The sequence below is a fragment of the Triturus cristatus genome, chromosome 2_2 (genome assembly GCF_964204655.1).
Source record: "Triturus cristatus chromosome 2_2, aTriCri1.1, whole genome shotgun sequence".
NCBI lineage: Eukaryota > Metazoa > Chordata > Amphibia > Caudata > Salamandridae > Triturus > Triturus cristatus.
This window is the reverse complement of record NC_140582.1, coordinates 223,975,956-223,995,144: the sequence shown is the minus strand read 5'-3', so window position 1 is coordinate 223,995,144 and position 19,189 is coordinate 223,975,956. Positions and strand designations below refer to the sequence as shown.

The 19,189-nt window shown below is 44.6% G+C and overlaps 1 protein-coding gene across 1 annotated transcript in view; it reads right to left on the bottom strand.

The window, feature by feature from the left end:
- SHOC1 (shortage in chiasmata 1) overlaps positions 1-19,189 on the bottom strand; it is a 1,571,389-nt gene that overhangs the window by 1,354,591 nt on the left and 197,609 nt on the right. The window contains exon 7 of the mRNA XM_085643056.1: positions 10,091-10,190. Coding sequence (XP_085499182.1) covers positions 10,091-10,190 — 100 coding nt within the window. The remainder of the gene's footprint in view (positions 1-10,090; positions 10,191-19,189) is intronic.

Sequence of the window (19,189 nt, the reverse complement as noted above, 5' to 3'; positions counted from 1 at the left end):
ATTATATCTAGGCTCCCATGACTTTCATGTTGTGCTGCTGGTGCTCTTGTAGTCACACACACCCACTCAGGGAGATCCAGCATTTGTGCATGAGCCTTCCTTGCCACTTCTGTGCAAGCATGTGTTTACATATCATTTCCCAACAGACACTTTACTGGGCTGACAGGGAACCCAACCACCTTCTTTGGGCCAGTAACATCTCCCAATTCTAAGCTTACCAAGGCCATTGGACGGAGCAGAGTCTCCTTGTCAGCAATGGTTACCTGGTGACTAACACCAGGTATCATTTGGTCTGGGGAAGCCAGTGGAGCTGCTACCATAGTGACACTGGCACCTGCTTCCCTCAGAGCCTCTTCTCCAGTCCAGTTGGCATTTGTCTGTACTTCTCCATGCTTGAAGGTAGGACAGCCAGGACTTCAATATCCACACCACCCAGGGAAACTAAAGTAGCCTCAGTATAACCTCTGGCCTCTCTGGACTACACTTCCATCCCCACTCCTATGCTAGCCAATCCCTTGGATTGTTCACCACTGGGGGACTTTTTGGCACCTGCTTCATCTGGTTTCTTATGTCCTGGCTGATGACAGTCAGGACATACCCCAAGAGCCTTTGCTGGGTCCCAGTTTTAACCCTGATAACCCCTGCCGTCTATTCTGGGAAGAGTCTTCCTGAGAAGAACCCTGGCAGACTTTTCAGAACTCCTTCTTTTTTGTCTTTGTTGTTACTCACATCTTTCCCCTGCTGGAATGTCTGGGCACCCTTTTTCTCTGGTCGCTCCCACCATGGGTCTCTGTGCACTCCCTGGTTCTGACTCATTTGTCAGCTATCTTTCCCAGTTTTCTGGGCGAAGACAACTTGGAAGTCTGTCTTAAGTCTTTCTTAAGTCTGTCTTAAGTTTGTCTTAAGACAAAATCCTAACTTCTGTGAATACCAAAAGTAGCAAGTTTAGGATTTTGTCTTAAGTTAGTTCTGTGAATCGGCCCCTATGTGTCCATCTCATTGCCTTTTATCCAGTGCTTTGATTGAGGAGTCTACGAAATCCACCATGTTTGGTTTTGACCTATATGTGTGTCCCTAAACTTCACTCTGTACTCTTCTGAAGTGAGTCCAAATCCATCTATCAAGGTGTCCTTCATATGCTGATAGGACTCAATCGCATCCTCATCAAGGGACAGAAGTCTACCACTGCCCTTCACTGAGAGCCCCAGTGCTAGTGTGGTATCCTCCTCATTTTGCAGGTCCTCTCGTAGGCTGGAAACCATTTGTCAATATCATCACCATCAATAAACTTTGGGACAATAGCTTTGGGGACCTTAGGGCTCTTTCTCCCAAATAAAATTGCAGCCACTATTATCTTGACCCTTCTTTCTTGAAGAGTTAGTCTCCTTTCCTTGAGTTCAAGTTTACTCTCTTATAGTGAGAGGAGGTCAAGCTCTTCCTCAAGGCTTGCTACCACCTTATCAATGGTGGTGGTGGGGGAGCGGTCTGCTTGAGTGACTTCCGTCTGGTGAAAGGGGTCTAGGAAAAGCATTTCAGATTACCAACATGGACAGTAAGTAATTGACAGGACTTGAAAAAAATCCAACATCAATTTATAAAAATAAAGCAGGTTCTTATATTAATTTAGACACCAAAACAAAGACAATCAGACGAATATAACTGGAGTTATGGATTTTAGAAGGGAAAATAAATCAATGCAATTCAATGCTGCAGAACTTTAACATTGCAGTCAATGGTAAAAAGCTCTAGTGAAAATCGGTCACTTGCAGATCGAGTTACATGGAACACGGGGGTTAAGGTGATGCGGGTCCATGGACCAGGCCACTAAAGTCAGTTGAATTTTACCTGACTCATAGGGTCCGGGTGCAGAGTTGCTCTGGATGTCCCTGATGCGGAAGCAGGTGCTGCAAGTGAGCTGGTTTTATCACTTAGAAGGTACTGGGGAGGAAACAAATGCAAAAAGTTGATAATGGGGCCACTGAAGGGGTCCGTTGAAGGTGCTGCTGAGTTCCCTTGCGTTGGAGCATCGAGCAAAGGTAGTGGTCGCCGGACTGGCCACAAACAAGCCTTGGCAGCGATAAGGTCAGCAAGAAGTTGTTTCGATGTCAGTAGGAAAACGGTAGCCACCTGAAACTTGTTGGAGGTAAGGTCTACATTTCCCACACTATACTGGACCATCTACTTTTGGGTGATCCCTCGCAGGGCCCGATGGCCAGCAATTCTTTGGTTTTGGGATATTGTTTTTACCCGCGGACTGCAGGGGAGTACTGCCACTAGTTCAAGGTAGTCCGAAGTTGCCTTTGGCTTTCAAAGGAGTTCCTCTGTTTGGAGGAACTGGTCTTTAGTCCAAGACGAGTTGCAATGTGCAGCCTCAGGATGGTTGCCACAGGTGCAGAGCATCGTGCCTTTGTCTTGTGCAGGTCTTGTTGTCGAAGACTCGGGTGTCTTCCTTTTCCACTGTTGGAATTCGAATCAGCACTAAGGTTATGATGTCAGCGGTTCTCCTTAAATCTTAGTGTTAGGGGTGTGGGTGCAAGTAGCCAATGGCCTACACTATCTAGGGCATTCTATAAAGTACAAAGTACCGACTTGTTCACCATGCAGCTATGGCAAGGTAAAACGGCCGTTGGTCTTATTTTTTTGATTAAGTGGGTTCAGCAGTGGTGGTGGGAACGCTTCTGGAAAAACGAAGCTGACCAGGTGACAAACTCAAAATATAAAATTGCTGGGAGAGTAGAGGAACTATGTGAGAATATTAATTTCTTTAAATGAATTGGCGATCCATGGCTTGATCTGGGTGAAAAGGTTGCATGAAACCTTGCACAATATGAAACTAACAGCTCTCTAGATCATTGGCACACTATTTCATGCACTCACTCATGGGGGACACCGATGACATATGCCACCTTATGAAGTGCGAAGGATCAACTGTGTCCAAAAAAGTACATAGGTTTGCATTATTTTGGGCCCCCTTCAGGTGATATTGGAATAGCACATTATGTAAACGTTACACTTCCTATTCAATCTTATGGACTCATTTCTTCCAGCTTAAGAATGCCTTTCCTGTACAGAAGAATGGCAGCAGACCTTTGCGCAGCACAAAGTAAGTGCATTTTAGAAGCCTGGCTGGTTGACCTTTCTGGGCGTAGTTTGATAGAACTGCCCTATTACTTATATTTAGAGAGTTAGCAAAGGGTGTGTGGTGTAGCATACACAGCTGTTTTCCAGGCTACATGCAAAGCAAAATGATGCTAGACAATGTAGTACATGAAGATGATTGCCACTCTGGAGCCGTATGACATAAAATGCCCCAGGAGTGCAACAGGCGTTTGCGCCCGCTCTGCGCGCCCCTCCAATTTGGTATTACAGAAGGGGCTGCAGATGCTTGTGTGGCCCCTTCTGTACTACCAACAGTGCTGTCGCACATAAAGCGCCAGCACTATCTTTACAGGGGCATTCCCTCATTTCCGTGCCCCATGCAAATGAAGGAATCCCTGTGCCTCTGCGCTCGCACCGGATTACCGATGTGGGCGCAGAGGCAAAGAAGCCCTCAGGAGACACACTGAGAGTGCGCCATCTAAAAGGTGGCACACTGTCAGTATACCCCCTGATGGCAGCCCTTTGAAGGGGGGAAAGGGGGTTCCATGGACCCCCCAGACATCCCCTTGCAGGCGGGTGCGGGTGCAGTCACAGACTGCAAGGGGATCTCTAATCCCCTTCAAAAGTGCAGGCGGGTTGCCGAATACACTGTGAAAACACAGAGCAGGTCATAGGGGGCATTTTCATTGTTTGCACCGGGCGCACCTTTTTAAAGGTGCACCCGGCGCAAACAACAAAAATGTGTAATCATTATAATACTCCCCTGGAGAGCAATCTGCTGACCAAAAAGTTATCCGAAATACAGCAGACAACCTCAAGAAATAGAGATGTTAGAACTCTCTTTTTTATGGGATAAGGCCAATATTTGTGAAGGAGTCTCTCGAGGGTCTCTCATGGCTCTGGTCGATCCAGACAAAACCTAAAAGAGATGCTAATGTCCAAATTTTAAGGCTCCTTTACAAAAATTAAAAAGAGTTTGCCGAGAATATAAATGTGAGAAGATATTCACTGATTCTTAGGAATTCCTGATAGTCCTTTGGTGAAATTGAGGGAGAAAACCAAAGGAATCCTAATGAGAGTGGGGAACGTAACTGCAGCTCACATATCCTTCTAGTCGACATTAGACTAGTAAATAATGTGTAGCCTTATTTGCTGTCTCTGTTCGCAGATGAGGGATGTGCAAATTGCACACTGATAGTTTGAGTGCAGAGAATTAATTTGCAACGTGACTTATGTAATAATACGTTTAATTGCAAATTGCCCATTCACAGGGGGGCCACAAACCAACCTGTCTGATGAATATTAATTAGGCAGGTCACATTTTGCGACCTCCTGTGAATGCAGGGACGGTGGCCTGCAAGGGACAGCAGAGCACCCACTATCCCTGCATTTGCACTCACTGTAAAGTGAGAAATATTTTTATGAAAGCACACTGTGTCCATTTGCTGCTTTTCTCATTTGGGCAGTGGCCCCATTCTATTTCTCTCTTCATCCCTCTTGCAATTCATAAAAGGGGTACATTATAAAAACGTGTTTGAGTGTGCAAACCCTGATTCACACCCAGGATGGCCAGGATGGAGTCTCCAAACAGGTGAGGCTATAAGTGGAGATGTCATCAAAATTTTATTTTACAAAACTATATTCTGTTTGAATACCAGTAGTGGCAGTCATACAAATATGGACTATGGGCCAGATGTACATAGCTTTGGGTTTGCGAATATATAATAGCAAAGTTTTGAGATTCGCTATTTAGTAATCATAATCAGCTATGTACAAATGAGTGTTTCACACATTTAGTGATTCCAGTGGGTCGCAAATAGACCTACTTCATTAATATTCATGAGGCAGGTTGCACTCTGCGACCAATTGGGAAGAGGATGTAGCCTAACGGTTAGGGCAGTTGACTTCAAATCTGGGGAATCAGGTTTGAGTCTCGGCAATGACGCTCAACAACCTGTGATTCTGGGCAAATCACGTAATCTTCCTGTGCCTAACAAAAATGAATGCGTCCTCATGTAACGCAACTGGTGCTCATGTAAAGCGCTCTGATTCCTGATTTCGGGTCAAGTGCGGGCCATATAAAACTTCGGAAATAAATAAATCACTAAAATCACAGGGATGGCAGCCTGTTGGAGTCAGCAGACCACCATGTTTGTGATTGCTTTTAAATAAAGCAATGTGTTTTTTTAAAATAATGCAGCCCCTTTTCCTTAAAGGAAAATGGGATGTGTTTCAGAAAGAAAAAAGAAACATTTTCTTTCCATTTTATAAGAGTAGGCAGTGGTTGGTTGGAACACTGCCTACTCTTGAAAAACGTTTTTATAAGCATTCACAAAGGGGAAGGGGTCCCTTGGGGACCCATTCCCATTTGCGAATGGGTTACCCACCTACTTGAATTAGGCAGTAAAACGAGAAAGTTTTGCGGCCATATTTTGGTTGCAAAACATTCACACATACCACTGCGAGTCGCTATTAGAAAGAGGGCCTCCTTAACATGCCTTTTCCTAATACTCAACCGCACACCCATTTTGTGATTCGGTAATACGCTACTGAATCACACACAGGGCTCAGTACATATAAAAATGCTTTTTTGCAGTCACAAACGGCCCGATTCTGCAAAAAAGCTACGTACATCTGGCCCCTAAATGACTCAGTCTGTAGAGAAAACTGTTAGAGTAGATTTTTTTTTATGCCCAATGACAAAACCTATTACTTTTGCATTTTTATTGGTGTTTTATAGAACTTTTTTTGGTTGCCTAGAGATTACTCATGTTCTTTCAGGGAAGCTTGAGAAGTCAATAACCGGAGGCCACCTGTACTAGACACCCAAACCCAACAACTGAGAACAATCAAAGACAAGAATCAAGAACTAAAGGCCAGCTGTACTAAATTGAATGTTTGCGATTTCCTAATAGCAAATGTTAGCGATTCCCTATTAGGAAATCGCAAACTGCGATGTACAGCTGTGTGCTGGACACTGTTCACAATTCGCAGTAACTCACAATTGGATCGGCCTGATCAATATTCATGAGGTAGATCGCAATTTGCGACCCATTGTAAATGACTACATTCACGGGGATGGTAGCCTGCTAGGGTCAGCAGACCACCATGTCTGTGACTGCTTTTTAAATAAAGCAATATTTTCTTTTTGTAATGCAGCCTGTTTTCCTTAAAGGAAAACGGGATGCATTTCAAAAATAAAAATTTCATTTTTTAAGAGTAGGCAGTGGTCCGTTGGACCATTGCTTGCTCTTAAAAAACATTTGGCACCCACATGCACAAAGGGAAGGGGTTCCTTGGAGACCCCTTCCCGTTTGAGAATGGGTTACCACCAACTTGAAGTTGGTGGTAACTGTGAATGTTTTGCGACTGCATTCCCAGTTGCAAAACATTCATACATACCAGTGCTACTGGGCATTGTTACGGGACAGCCTAAAGACGCCCCTTCTTAATACCAAATCGCAAAAGCAAAATGCAATTCAGTAACAAGTTACTGAGTCACTTTTTGCCTTCTGTGCACGGCAAAATGCATTTTACCATTCACAAAAATGCTTTGTACATCTGGCCCTAAGTCCTTTCACTAGGATAGGAATTCTGCTGTCTCCAAATGTCTCAGATGAAAGCACTTGCAATGGCTCAATGTTGCAACACTGTGTGTCCAAAAGGGAGGGCCCCCATCGGCTCCACAGAAATACTATGGGGAGAAAAAGATTTCAACTCCCCCTAAACTCATCTACTCCCAAATGAGGGAGGGGAGAAAGAGAAACCAAAAGCTGGTTGAAAAATATGTCCTTCAAAGCATTTGACACTCTTGTTCACATGCAGGGTATTTAATGACGGGGTAATAAATAATAGTAAAATGTAGCATGGAAAGTATGGAGTTCTAAGATAATTGATCAGGGATGTGTGATGAATAGTGTTTGTGGCTCTATGCTGTCTTCATTCTTCTAACAAACTTGAACTCTAACATATCTATCATTCAAGTGATAATTCTAAGCCATCGTTTATATCAAATTCACACGAGGAAGACTTTTTTTTTTAACAACATACCAAGGTCTAGGTGTATACTGATTTTGGTAGTCCAGGGAGGGATCCCATATCAACACCCTGGAAGAGGAAGAGTTCTCTGGCAGGTCTTTCGGAATCCAGGCACTTCCACACTTCTGTAAACTTAATTTACAGCAAAGCTTAATCTAGAAGATATACCTATTTATCTTTGTAGGAAAGTAGGATCTGCTTCTATGGTTACCCCCACTTTTCGCTTGATGTGATGCTGTTTTTGAGTAGTCTGACCGGGATCCTACTAATCAGGACCCCAGTCTATCTGCTTTCTCCTTAAACTGTTGTGTTCAGTACTTAGGTACATCCCAGATTAGATACTGGGGACCCTTGTCAGTTTCTAGTATATGGTACCCATGTACCCAGGGCATAGGTACCCCAGAGGTCTCCCATGGGCTGAAGCATGTATTATGCCACCCATGAGAGACCATTCAAAATAGAACTACAGGCCTGCCATTGCAGCCTGTGTAAGTTGGTGCATGAACCACTTACTAAAGATATAGGTTTGGTTTATCTAAGGGTCACTGCACTTAAAACCTATAAGTCACCCCTATAGCAGGCCTTTACAATCCTGAAGGCAGGGTGATTGGTTCTAAGTGAGAGGGTGCCCCTGCATGAGCAGGACACCCCTGCAGCCTACGGAGCTCATTCTCCCGGGTTGTGAGTAAAGCAGCCATATACTATATAGAGGGGCACCATGTAATTACGCGATGACCGTCTCGGAAAAAGGCTGCAACGAATCGTATCATGTTTGATATCAAACTTGTTGGAAGGATACCACCCACACCATAGACGGTGTGGGTGGTATGATTCCAAGCACTGGGAGAGCCCTCCGTTAGGCACTCAGTGTTCCCGGTACCAGCCTTCTAGACCAGGACAGCACAAAATGGTTGCTGCCAACCAGAGACACATTTCTGCTCTCCTGCTGCTGAGCCAAGCTCGAGCGGAGGAAGGTAGAACAATAGGCATCCTGTCACAGGGGGGTGTGACCATTAGTGTATTAGGGCTGGGTGGGTGCGCATGCCAGCGCAAGAAAGTCGGCATGAGGGGCACATTTGGTGTCCCTGTGCATAGTCCAGTTCAAACCAGTCCTGGGAGCCGTTGGCTCCTGCGCTGGAGCGAAACTGGACAAAGGACATGGGAGTAAACTCCCCCTGTCGAAACCCTATCCTGGGAGGGTCCCCTGAATCATCCCCACTCTTTCCCTAGGGTACTTAAGGGCTTACCTGGGTGTAGGTCCCGATATTCGTTGTGGGATAAGATTCAGATCAGACACCACTTCTACTTCTACTGTCTGGTCACTCTGGACTTCGCTGAACTTTGTTTGGGCCTGACTTCGTCTCCCTTCCAGTCTGCTGCATCGTCTATGCCTGTCCATCATACAGGAACCTTCCAAGGCCTGTGAAGCATCAAAGACACCGGAAGAAATTTTCCCTTGGAGTTAAGGAGTCACTCCCCTGCATGTGCAGGCACCACATTTAAGTTGATCGGTCTGCTCATCCTGCGCTCCTCCGTACTCCGTGGGTCCTGCAACACAGGTGGTGGTTTTCCACAGCTCCCGAGGCCTGCGCTGCCCTCTCACCAGGTTTGAGGCCAGTATCCCTCGTGGGGGTTACAATAACGGAACCCCTGTTCACCGCATCCAATTTGCAGTTGCAAAGGCTTGTAGGCTTCCTTCCAAGGAGATCTTCGGGCTCCAAGTAGCCCAAACCTCGAGTATCTCCTGTTACCAGAATCTTCAGCCACACCGCACCGTGTGCATCGTGGCCTGCATCTTTTGGTGAGCTGCTTGGGGTCCTCTCGTGACTCCAATGCCTCCGGCCTGTGGGTCCATTTGAGGATCACACTTATTACTTTTGAGCAACCCTGATTGCTCTGGGCCTTCCCTGACTCCCCTGATTGTGGTGAGTCCCCTGGCCTTTGCTAGTCCCAACTTTGCACCTTCTCGACTTTCTGCGTTGGTTGCATTTGTCAAGGCTTGTTGGAGCTCCCGCCGGACACTGACCCCTCAGCATTCGACATCCTTTGAGGGACAGCTCGTACCCGGGTCGTGGTCTTCCTCAGCGTCACCTGGACCTCACAGCTGCAGGTCATCGTCATCTTCTCTGAAGCACCTGACATCGGAGGACATTCGTCTTCCAAGTCTCCTGGTCACCCCTGAGTGACATAGACTCTGTCCCCACTGCTTTCAGGTACTCCTTTCCAAGAATCCACATTTGGATTCCCATGGACACTTTCTTCTCTTCCAGCAGCGGCACTTTCCTGAAGTCCTCCATTGGGTTCCACTGCGGTTTCTGACACCACTTCATACGTATGCACCGGACTTGTATGGAGCATGCGGTCATGTTCACACACTGCACATGCTCTCCGTGGGGTCCCTTTCTACATACCTTGGGTGGTTCTGTGGGTCCCCAGCAGTTCTACGTCCTCTCAACATCATCCTGACCCGAGCTGTGGTTCTTATACCACTTTCTTAATATATGGTTTGGTTCCCCCCCACTGTATTTCTTGTCAAAGTATTGTGTGCATTGTGTTTATCTCCGTGTGGGAGATACTTGAACATACTAGAGAGTATTATATAATAAATACATACTTTTATAAAAACTTGGAGGGGTTCTTTTCACTTAATCTATACTATAAGATCGCATTCTGGTGAAACAAGCTGCTTTACACTCCTTCTGGACTAAGCCTGGAGGCTGCACTCCACAGCTACTACTTAGAGAGCTTTCTAGGGTTGTCTAAGACCTCTTGAATCCCCATAAGGGTTGTCTGGACTGGTGCAAGGTGCCCACTTACATAAGTGGACATCAGATACCAGGCCAGCTTCTCACACTCTTTTCTCTCCAAAATCGAGAAACACTCAGCTTTCATGCTCGTTCTCAAAAACAAATCACCATTTCAAATGTTACTGTTTTCTATGAGGGTCATTTACCTCCTCGTCGTCTAAAGGCAACAAACCAAAATCCTCGAGAAATGGAAGGGGATCATTTTCTTTTTCCTCTGGAATCCATGCTCTGCTTTCAACGGTAAACCTAAAAAGGCAGTGAAAAAAGGCCAAACATTTATAGCTCTACAAATAAAATTAAAGTGTAACAAGTGGCATATGAGATGCTATTAGCCACAGATAAAGATACTTTTATGGTGATTCTGTTAATTTTAAATCATTGCCTTTCTCCTGTTAACAACCCGTGGGCACAACAGTTTCAGCAACGGATTACAGAGATGTTTAATTAGGCCTTTGCATGCCAGTTTCATATGTGGAGGTGTATGTTATATGCCGGCATAGTCCCTTTCTTCTCCCAAATATAACTCTTTGTCAAGCCCCCTTCTGTAGAAAAGGGGCGCCTGCTAGTTTTTGCTTGATTGTTGGTTGTGGGTATGGGGGAAGATATTGATAATGGGAGAGTCCACAGACTATAACTAATTTTAGTCACAATACAGGCACCATTAATCCATTTCTGTGTCAAGGCTCTCCTAGTGTTAACATGTGGATAGATTCTACATCAAAGAGAATAGAAAGGAAGGAAGAAAAAGCAACATCAGGGATCTTAGATCTAGTCAAACAGGTTCTATAGAAACCTCTGACCAACATACACATTGACAAGTTTCTTTCCTAATTTATTTACGCAGTGCAACTGTTGACCCTCAAGAAAATGTGTCATTTAGAATTGTATGACCATGAGAGGCAGATATTAAACACATCAATTTAGGCAGTAACACCATTGTGTGGCCCAGTAACTGATGGAAAAGAAACCCTTCTAGAACTCTTTTTGATGAATAATCCGGAAATGAAGCAAAGAGAATAACCCGACCAATTTTAACTGAGATACCAGTTCTGAAAACCAACAGGGCATTTTAATTTGGCCTCTTCAATCTGTAATGACTGACAAGAGAGGCAATAGGCAGGAACTATTTTGCTCCAACTACCCTTCACAATGTTATTCAGTGGTGGCTGGCATGTTCCGAGGGTGGTGTGGTGGGTGAGACATTGAAAAAAAAAAATTACATTAAAAGCACTTACCTGCAAACGAGACAACATCCTTGATGGTCTTCTCTCCTCGAGGCAGGCACCAAACTCCCAAGCCAATCCTGGTGCTGCTCTCAGAAGAAGAGGCCTGACGACTTTTGCTTTCTCTAACCCAGCTGTCTTAAGACAGCTGGGTTAGAGAAGTTTAAAGTGCGCATGTGTGGCTGGCCGTTGCAAGACGGCCGGCCAAAAAGACATGCTCACTTTAAATTAAAATTTCCATTTCCATTTTATTTTCATTTCTGGGAGCTTTTCAGTGGGGCGAAGATGCCCTTGATTATATTAGTGACAGCAAACAGAAGATTACCTCAGGATTTACCAGCGAGGTATCACTTTACATCCTATACTACGAAATGATGTAACGATATGTGACTTTAACTTTGAGTGTTCTACAGGACCGCAAAAAATTCCATGCTATGCTGATAGAATTCTGCACCACCAAATCTTACTTTGTGATATTGTTAAGTGGTTAAAACATTCCATGTTTGTCAGTTATTGGCTTGAAGATGGGAGCTTATAACAAAACATACTCCCGAATATTTGAGAGCATGGACATTTTAATAAAGATTTCCTACAATTATGCCCTGGTCAATACTGAGTTAAGAACAAGTACTGGGACTTGGCTTTGCTGCGCACTGTTCACTTGGTGATGACGCCACAATTTAAACGATTAGTATTCAAACTCATTGGAATTTATTCCTCTTTTCAAAATAATCTTTTTCAAAATAATATTTTTAAAATGTAAAAGATCATCATCAATGTACATCACATATGTTGCAATGTCAATTTGGTGCGTAAATACACATTGTAGACAGATACTTAAGATACAACATCACTTTGAGGCAGTTGAGTCACAGAAGATGGAATCGTGTTTTAAGAGCCTAGCGAGGCATGGTGAATAGGAAGATTTCACAACAGTCAGAGACAGTGAGTTTTTACATCAGACTATCTGACGTACAAAGCACATGCATCCTAGTGGAAGATTTGCCCCTGAGGAAGGAACAGTGTATGTTCCGAAATGCATTGGGCATATGCATTGAATATAGCATGATTCTGTATAAGTGATGTTGTATCTTAAGTATCTGTATACAATGTGTATTTACGCAACAAATTGACATTGCAACATATGTAATGTACATTGATGATGATCTTTTGAATTTGAAAAATATTATTTTGAAAAATATTATTTTGAAAAGAGGAAAAAATTCCAATGAGTTTGAATACTAATTGTTTAAATTGTGGTGCCATCACCAAGTGAACAGCGCGCAGCAAAGCCAAGTCCCAGTACTTGTTCTTAACTAATATTTGAACCTAGTAAGAGCTGGTAGCTCTTGCTCGCTGCTGCACCCCATACCAAAAAGTTTTGAAAAAAAGGAGGATTATTGGAGTGCACCCCTAATCATCATAACATAGCTGGTCAATACTGAAGCACTATCACAGTTGAGAGGTTTCGGGGTTTTAAAAGGAGACCATGATTTATTGTGTGCAAGTAATTATCAAGTTTTAGACTAATTCACCCTATACACTCCTTAATGTGTTTCTAACAATCAAGTTGGTTTCACTAAAGACAAAGGGCCTGATGCTAATATTGGCAGCCCGACAGCCAGCTCGCCGCTGCGTCAGTCAGAACGCCACCAAGCCTGCGGCATCCCAACTGCTGCATTACAATGTTGACGCAGGGATGGCGGTTGTGTGGCGGCGTAGCCACGGCAGCGGTATGCTGCGGCTCTACGAAAGAGCCACAGCCAATGCTGGCCATCTTGCAAAGCATCTGGGCGGTCAGGTGCACTTTTTCCCTGAGGCACGGTCTGCAGGAGAAAGAATGCGCACAACCGTGCAGATGGCATGGGGGCACATATAGGTGTCACAATTAACATAGCTCCAGGGTGCACTTGCCCTGGAGACATGAATTCACCTCCAAAACCTGCCTTTCTGCCACATGTTTCATGGCGGTGTCCCCACCATGAAATGCTCAGCGGAAAGACAGGTCGTAATGGGCACGGCTGTGCCGATGCCGGCACCGCCCTACATTGCCCGCTTCTATCCACACTGCTGCTACTGGGGGAGCTCAGCTCTTGGTGGAGGCGGCGGTCTGGAGGCAGTATTGCGGTGGTCTTACAGCAAAACCTGTGATCAGGCGGTCGGACCGTCGCGGTGGCTGCGGTCGGACCGCCAATGCGGGTACGGCGGTCCCAGGTCCACTGTACTCGTAATCAGGCTCAAAGACTTTCTCTCTGGAATTGGTTGCAGTTTCTGACATAACTTCTATTTTGGGTGAAAAAATAATCTGTACACATATATATATTCACTGAAAAAACCATTGGTTTCACACACGTTATAGTTAGGAATTAGCATTTAAAAAACCTTGCAAATTCACTTTAAAAATCATAGGTTTCACACATGTTATAGTACTCGTAAAAAAAACAATGAAATTCCCCCGTTATAGTTAGTTCAGATAACTATAACTCGCGCGCCCGCAATCCACTGCTCATGACGTCACATATTACATCACTCATGACATGGTCAGTGGCATCACTCATGACATCACTGATGACATCATCCTTGTGATAGAGTGGCGGTCGCGCGAGTTATAGTTATCTGAACTAACTATAACGGGGGAATTTCATTGGTTTTTTACGAGTGAAATATCCACCTAACTATAACGTGTGTGAAACCTATGGTTTTTTCAGTGAATTTGTACGGTTTTTTAAATGCTAATTTATTTATGTATTATTATTTTTTTATATATATTTATTTTACAATAAACTACATATTAAAAAGTTTGTTTTTTTATTTTTGTTTTTCACGGTGCGCGCACCCCCGCGATTTAAAAAAAAATAAAAACATTTTTGGGGGGTTTTCACGGTGCACGCACCCCGCGATTTAAAAAAAAAAAAAAAGAAATTCTGCCTTCGGGGTCCTTCAGGGACCCCCTGACAAAGGCTAGTGGGTCAGGAGCTCTCTACCCTGCCCCCTTTTCACGTTCGCCACCTTCCTTTTCACTCTCGCACTGAAAACAAACAAAATGGCGGCCGACACTTCCTGATTTCGACCGATTCGAACGTTGACTAACATGTAACCACCAATCAGAATTACGCTCGCGCACGTTAGGGTGCTCGCACGGTGCGCGCACGGTGCGCGCACCCTGCGCGCGTATAGATATTGATATGCTTTTAAATGCTATTTTCTCAGGAAATACTGAACAGATTTACACCAGACCTGCAAAAGGCACTTCCTTGACCTTATGGCTACCTCTCTGCCAAATTTCAAGTAATTCTGTTCAGCCGTTTGGGCTGTAGCTGCGTCTAAAGGTCCTATGGAAAAATGCATGGGGAAAACGCGTTTTGGGACCCCCCTTTTTTCTCAGCCCCCGCTTGACGAATCACCCCGAGACTTTCAGGGTAGGGGCTGAACGGAGCGCCCCATTAGTTTTGAAAATTTCGCGAGGATTCGTCAACCAGCGCCAAAGTTATTCAAAATAGAATTTTGAGATTTCCTATGGAAACACGGTCCTAACTATAACTATCTACTGGCGACCGCCAGTAGATAATTTATATATATATATATATATATATATATATATATATATATATATATATATATATATATATATATATATATATATATATTCACTGAAAAAAACCATAGGTTTCAGGGGCGTTATAGTTAGCTGGACATTTCACTCGTACAAAGTCATTGAAATTCCCCCGTTATAGTTAGTTCAGCTAACTATAACTCGCGCGCCCGCAATGCACTGCTGATGACGTCACATATTACATCACTCATGACATGGTCAGTTACATCACTCATGACATCACTGATGACATCTCAAATGACATCACTGATGACATCATCCAGTGAATGTGTGTCTTTCTGAAAATTTAATATTTTTTTATATAGGTAGATCTCAAGGTCGATGGAAGAATAAATGGGTATATAAGTGTCTAAATGGATGAATTTTTTTGTGTAAAATTGATTGTATAACGGACTGATTAAGTGTATCTTATTGAATACTTGGGTTACTGAGTAGTGTTTAAATATGTAAATATCTGTATCAGTCTCTCACTGTGTATAAGTGACTGCATGGGTTGGTGAGTAGCTACATGAGTGTCTATATGGGTTATTACTTGGTTTTTCGAGTATCAGTATGAGTGTCTGAGTGTCTGTATGGTTCAGTGGAGGGTATTACTTAGTGCATAGATGGATGAATGAGTACTTCACTGTTTGTATGTGTTGAAGACAGCATGTGTGCAGGACTGTATGGGTGGATGAGTGTGTGTATGGGTGTGTTAGTGAGTGAATGACTGTTTCAATAGTGTCTTTAAAAGTAACTACATATGTTTTAAACTAGTATTGCTGTATTTAAGTGAGTATATGTGAGAGTGAGAGATTGGAAGAGTTCCTGTATGAATAAGTATGTGTTTCTTTAAGTGATTTTTTAAAAGAGTAAGTATGTGTAACTTCCTGTAGAAGTAAGTGTGCTGGTGTGTGTATAACTGTATATGCAAGTAAATGGATGTTGGATTCTTTATTAGCATGAGTGACTATGTGTGTGAGTAACTCTATGGATGAGTGGCGGTGTGTAACAGGATGTATAGGTGTATGTGTACATATGATGAGTGAGTACATGTATGAGTGACTATATAGGACTGTTCGTGTATGAGTGGATGTGTATGTAGATCTTAGAATTACTGAATAGGTTGTTGTAACTGGTATTGGTATGACCATTGTTTAGAAAATGTTAGTTTCTATTTTTAAGTGTGTGTATCAAAGGTTATATTAGGGTGAGAGGAGGTCTGCCACTCTATCACAAGGATTATGTCATCAGTGATGTCATTTGAGATGTCATCAGTGATGTCATGAGTGATGTCACTGACCATGTCATGAGTGATGTAATATGTGACATCATCAGCAGTGCATTGCGGGCGCGCGTGTTATAGTTAGCTGAACTAACTATAACGGGGGAATTTCAAAGGTTTTGTACGAGTGAAATGTCTAGCTAACTATAACCCCCCTGAAACCTATGGTTTTTTCAGTGAATTATTAAGGTTTTTTAAATGCTAATTCCTAACTATAACATGTCTGAAACCTATGTTTTTTTCAGTGAATTTCGAAGGTTTTTTAAAAGCTAATTCCTAACTATAACATGTCTGAAACCTATGGTTTTTTCAGTGAATTTCAAAGGTTTTGTAAATGACAATTTTTAAATGTATTAATTGTTATATTTATTTTTTGGATACTGATTTACTGTATTTTTAAAACTATTTATTTTTAGATATTTTATTTTTTAAATTACATGATAATTACATTATACATTACACTACAAAATATACTTTCTCAGAATTAATTACTTTAGTTTAAATACTTTTCAAATAGGCAATAGACTTTTAAGTACAGTAGTTACAGTTGTTGCAATGGGCAACACAATTTCAAACCCAATGCAACATTGAGCTCAATGGGAATTTCTAGTTAAATGCAATTAGTTACTTTATAGATTACTTTTCTAACCACAGGACTGGATCCTAGATTCAGTCTTGGGACATCTCCTGTAAACAGTTGAGTAAAAGCGTTCTGGTTACACTAGTGATTTTTAAGGAATATTATTGCATTTTAAAAGAAGACACTTAGAAACTTTTCTGGTGAAAACCAGACAATGGATTCCTATAGAAGGAAGTACGGTTAGAATTACTTTTCAGGGTCAGTGCTGGGCTAAAAGATGCAGCACTGGGTTCTCTCCTGAAAACAGGTGAGTAAATCGGAATTCGTTGTTCGGATGATTTTAGGTGAATATTTTAAAGTTCCAGGATTCCACACTTAGAAGAATTTCCAAGTGAAACCAGTCAATGTTAGCCTATGGAAGGAAATTCAAGTTACTGGTAAGTACGGTTAGAATTACTTTTCAGGATCAGTACTGGGCTCAAAGATGCAGCACAGAGTTCTCTCCTGATAACAGGTGAGTAAATCGGAATTCGTTGTTCGGATGAGTTTAGGTGAATATTTTAAAGTTCCAAAACTCCACACTTAGGGGTCGATTCCGATCCGGGTCGGACAGCTCTCCGAGAGCTGTCCATAGCCTAACCGCGCGACCGACACGTACCCGTAGTCGGTCCGTCCTGTAGATGAAGTACGATGCGCATAACTGCCAAAAACACGACCGACACGTAGGCTGTGATACAAGCTCCATTCTCCGTCCGAGCCGTAACTCCTAACGCCGAACCGAGTCGCCCGGAAGCAGTATCCACAGCAGTTTCCGCTCTGACAAGTATGATGCGTACTTCCTACGCGCCAGACGGGTCACCACGTACGGCACATCACAGCATCCGGAAAACAAGCATATCAGCTACGATTCGGGCCACAACTCAATCCACGGCTACGAGACGGGCCAGCTTGCAGCGGGTACGAGACGGAGCAACAAGCAGCGTGTACGACACAAACACATCATGAATCCCATCGCGCAGGTCATACCAGTACTCTACATCTATGACCGGATCAGGAACCGACGGCGCAGGTGGTAAGTCAGACACCTACCACACAAAAGAACGACACGTACCCGCAAAATGGTACACACACACAGGGGATCCACATCCTGGCCGATAACAACAGGCCACCATAGGGGTTGCATGGCCAGCACCACTACCACCCCCACCCATAGGGCTTATGTTGCCCATCACCCCTGCCACCCCCACCCATAGGGGACCTGTTGCCCAGCACTACTGCCACCCCCACCCATAGGGGACCTGTTGCCCAGCACTCCTGCCACCCCCACACATAGGGGACCTGTTGCCCATCATCCCTGCCACCCCCACCCATAGGGGACCTGTTGCCCAGCACAACTGCCTCCCCCACTCATAGGGCATATGTTGCCCAGCACTCCTGCCACCTCCACACATAGGGGACCTGTTGCTCATCACCCCTGCCACCCCCACCCATAGGGGACCTGTTGCCCAGCACTACTGCCACTCCCACTCATAGGGCATATGTTGCCCAGCACTCCTGCCACCCCTACACATAGGGGACCTGTTGCCCATCACCCCTGCCACCCCCACTCATAGGGCATATGTTGCCCTGCACTCCTGCCACCCCCACACATAGGGGACCTGTTGCCCATCACCCCTGCCACCCCCACTCATAGGGCATATGTTGCCCATCACCCCTGCCACCCCCACTCATAGGGCTTATGTTGCCCATCACCCCTACTACCCCCACTCATAGGGCATATGTTGCCCATCACCCCTGCCACCCCCAGCCATAGGGCATATGTTGCCCATCAGCCCTGCCACCCCCACTCATAGGGCATATGTTGTCCATCACCCCTGCCACCCCCACTCATAGGGCTTATGTTGCCCAGCACTCCTGCCACCCCATCCATAGGGGACCTGTTGCCCATCACCCCTGCCACACCCAGCCATAGGGGACCTGTTGCCCATCACCCCTGCCACCCCCAGCCATAGGGGACCTGTTGCCCATCACCCCTGCCACCCCCACTCATATGGCATATGTTGCACATCACCCCTGCCACCCCCACTCATAGGGCTTATGTTGCCCAGTACTCCTGCCACCCCCATTCATAGGGGACCTGTTGCCCATCACCCCTGCCACCCCCAGCCATAGGGGACCTGTTGCCCATCACCCCTGCCACCCCCAGCCATAGTGGACATGTTGCCCATCACCCCTGACACCCCCAGCCATAGGGCATATGTTGCCCATCACCCCTGCTACCCCCACTCATAGGGCATATGTTGCCCATCACTACTGCCACCCCCACTCATAGGGCTTATGTTGCCCATCACTACTGCCACCCCCAGCCATAGGGGACCTGTTGCCCATCACCCCAGCCACCCCCAGCCATAGTGGACCTGTTGCCCATCACCCCTGCCATCCCCACTCATAGGTCATATGTTGCCCATCACCCCTGCCAACCCCAGCCATAGGATGGGTGATGCGCCACACATCCATCATACTCAAACATTAGGTATGTCAGCAAAATACATCCCCCCTTACATC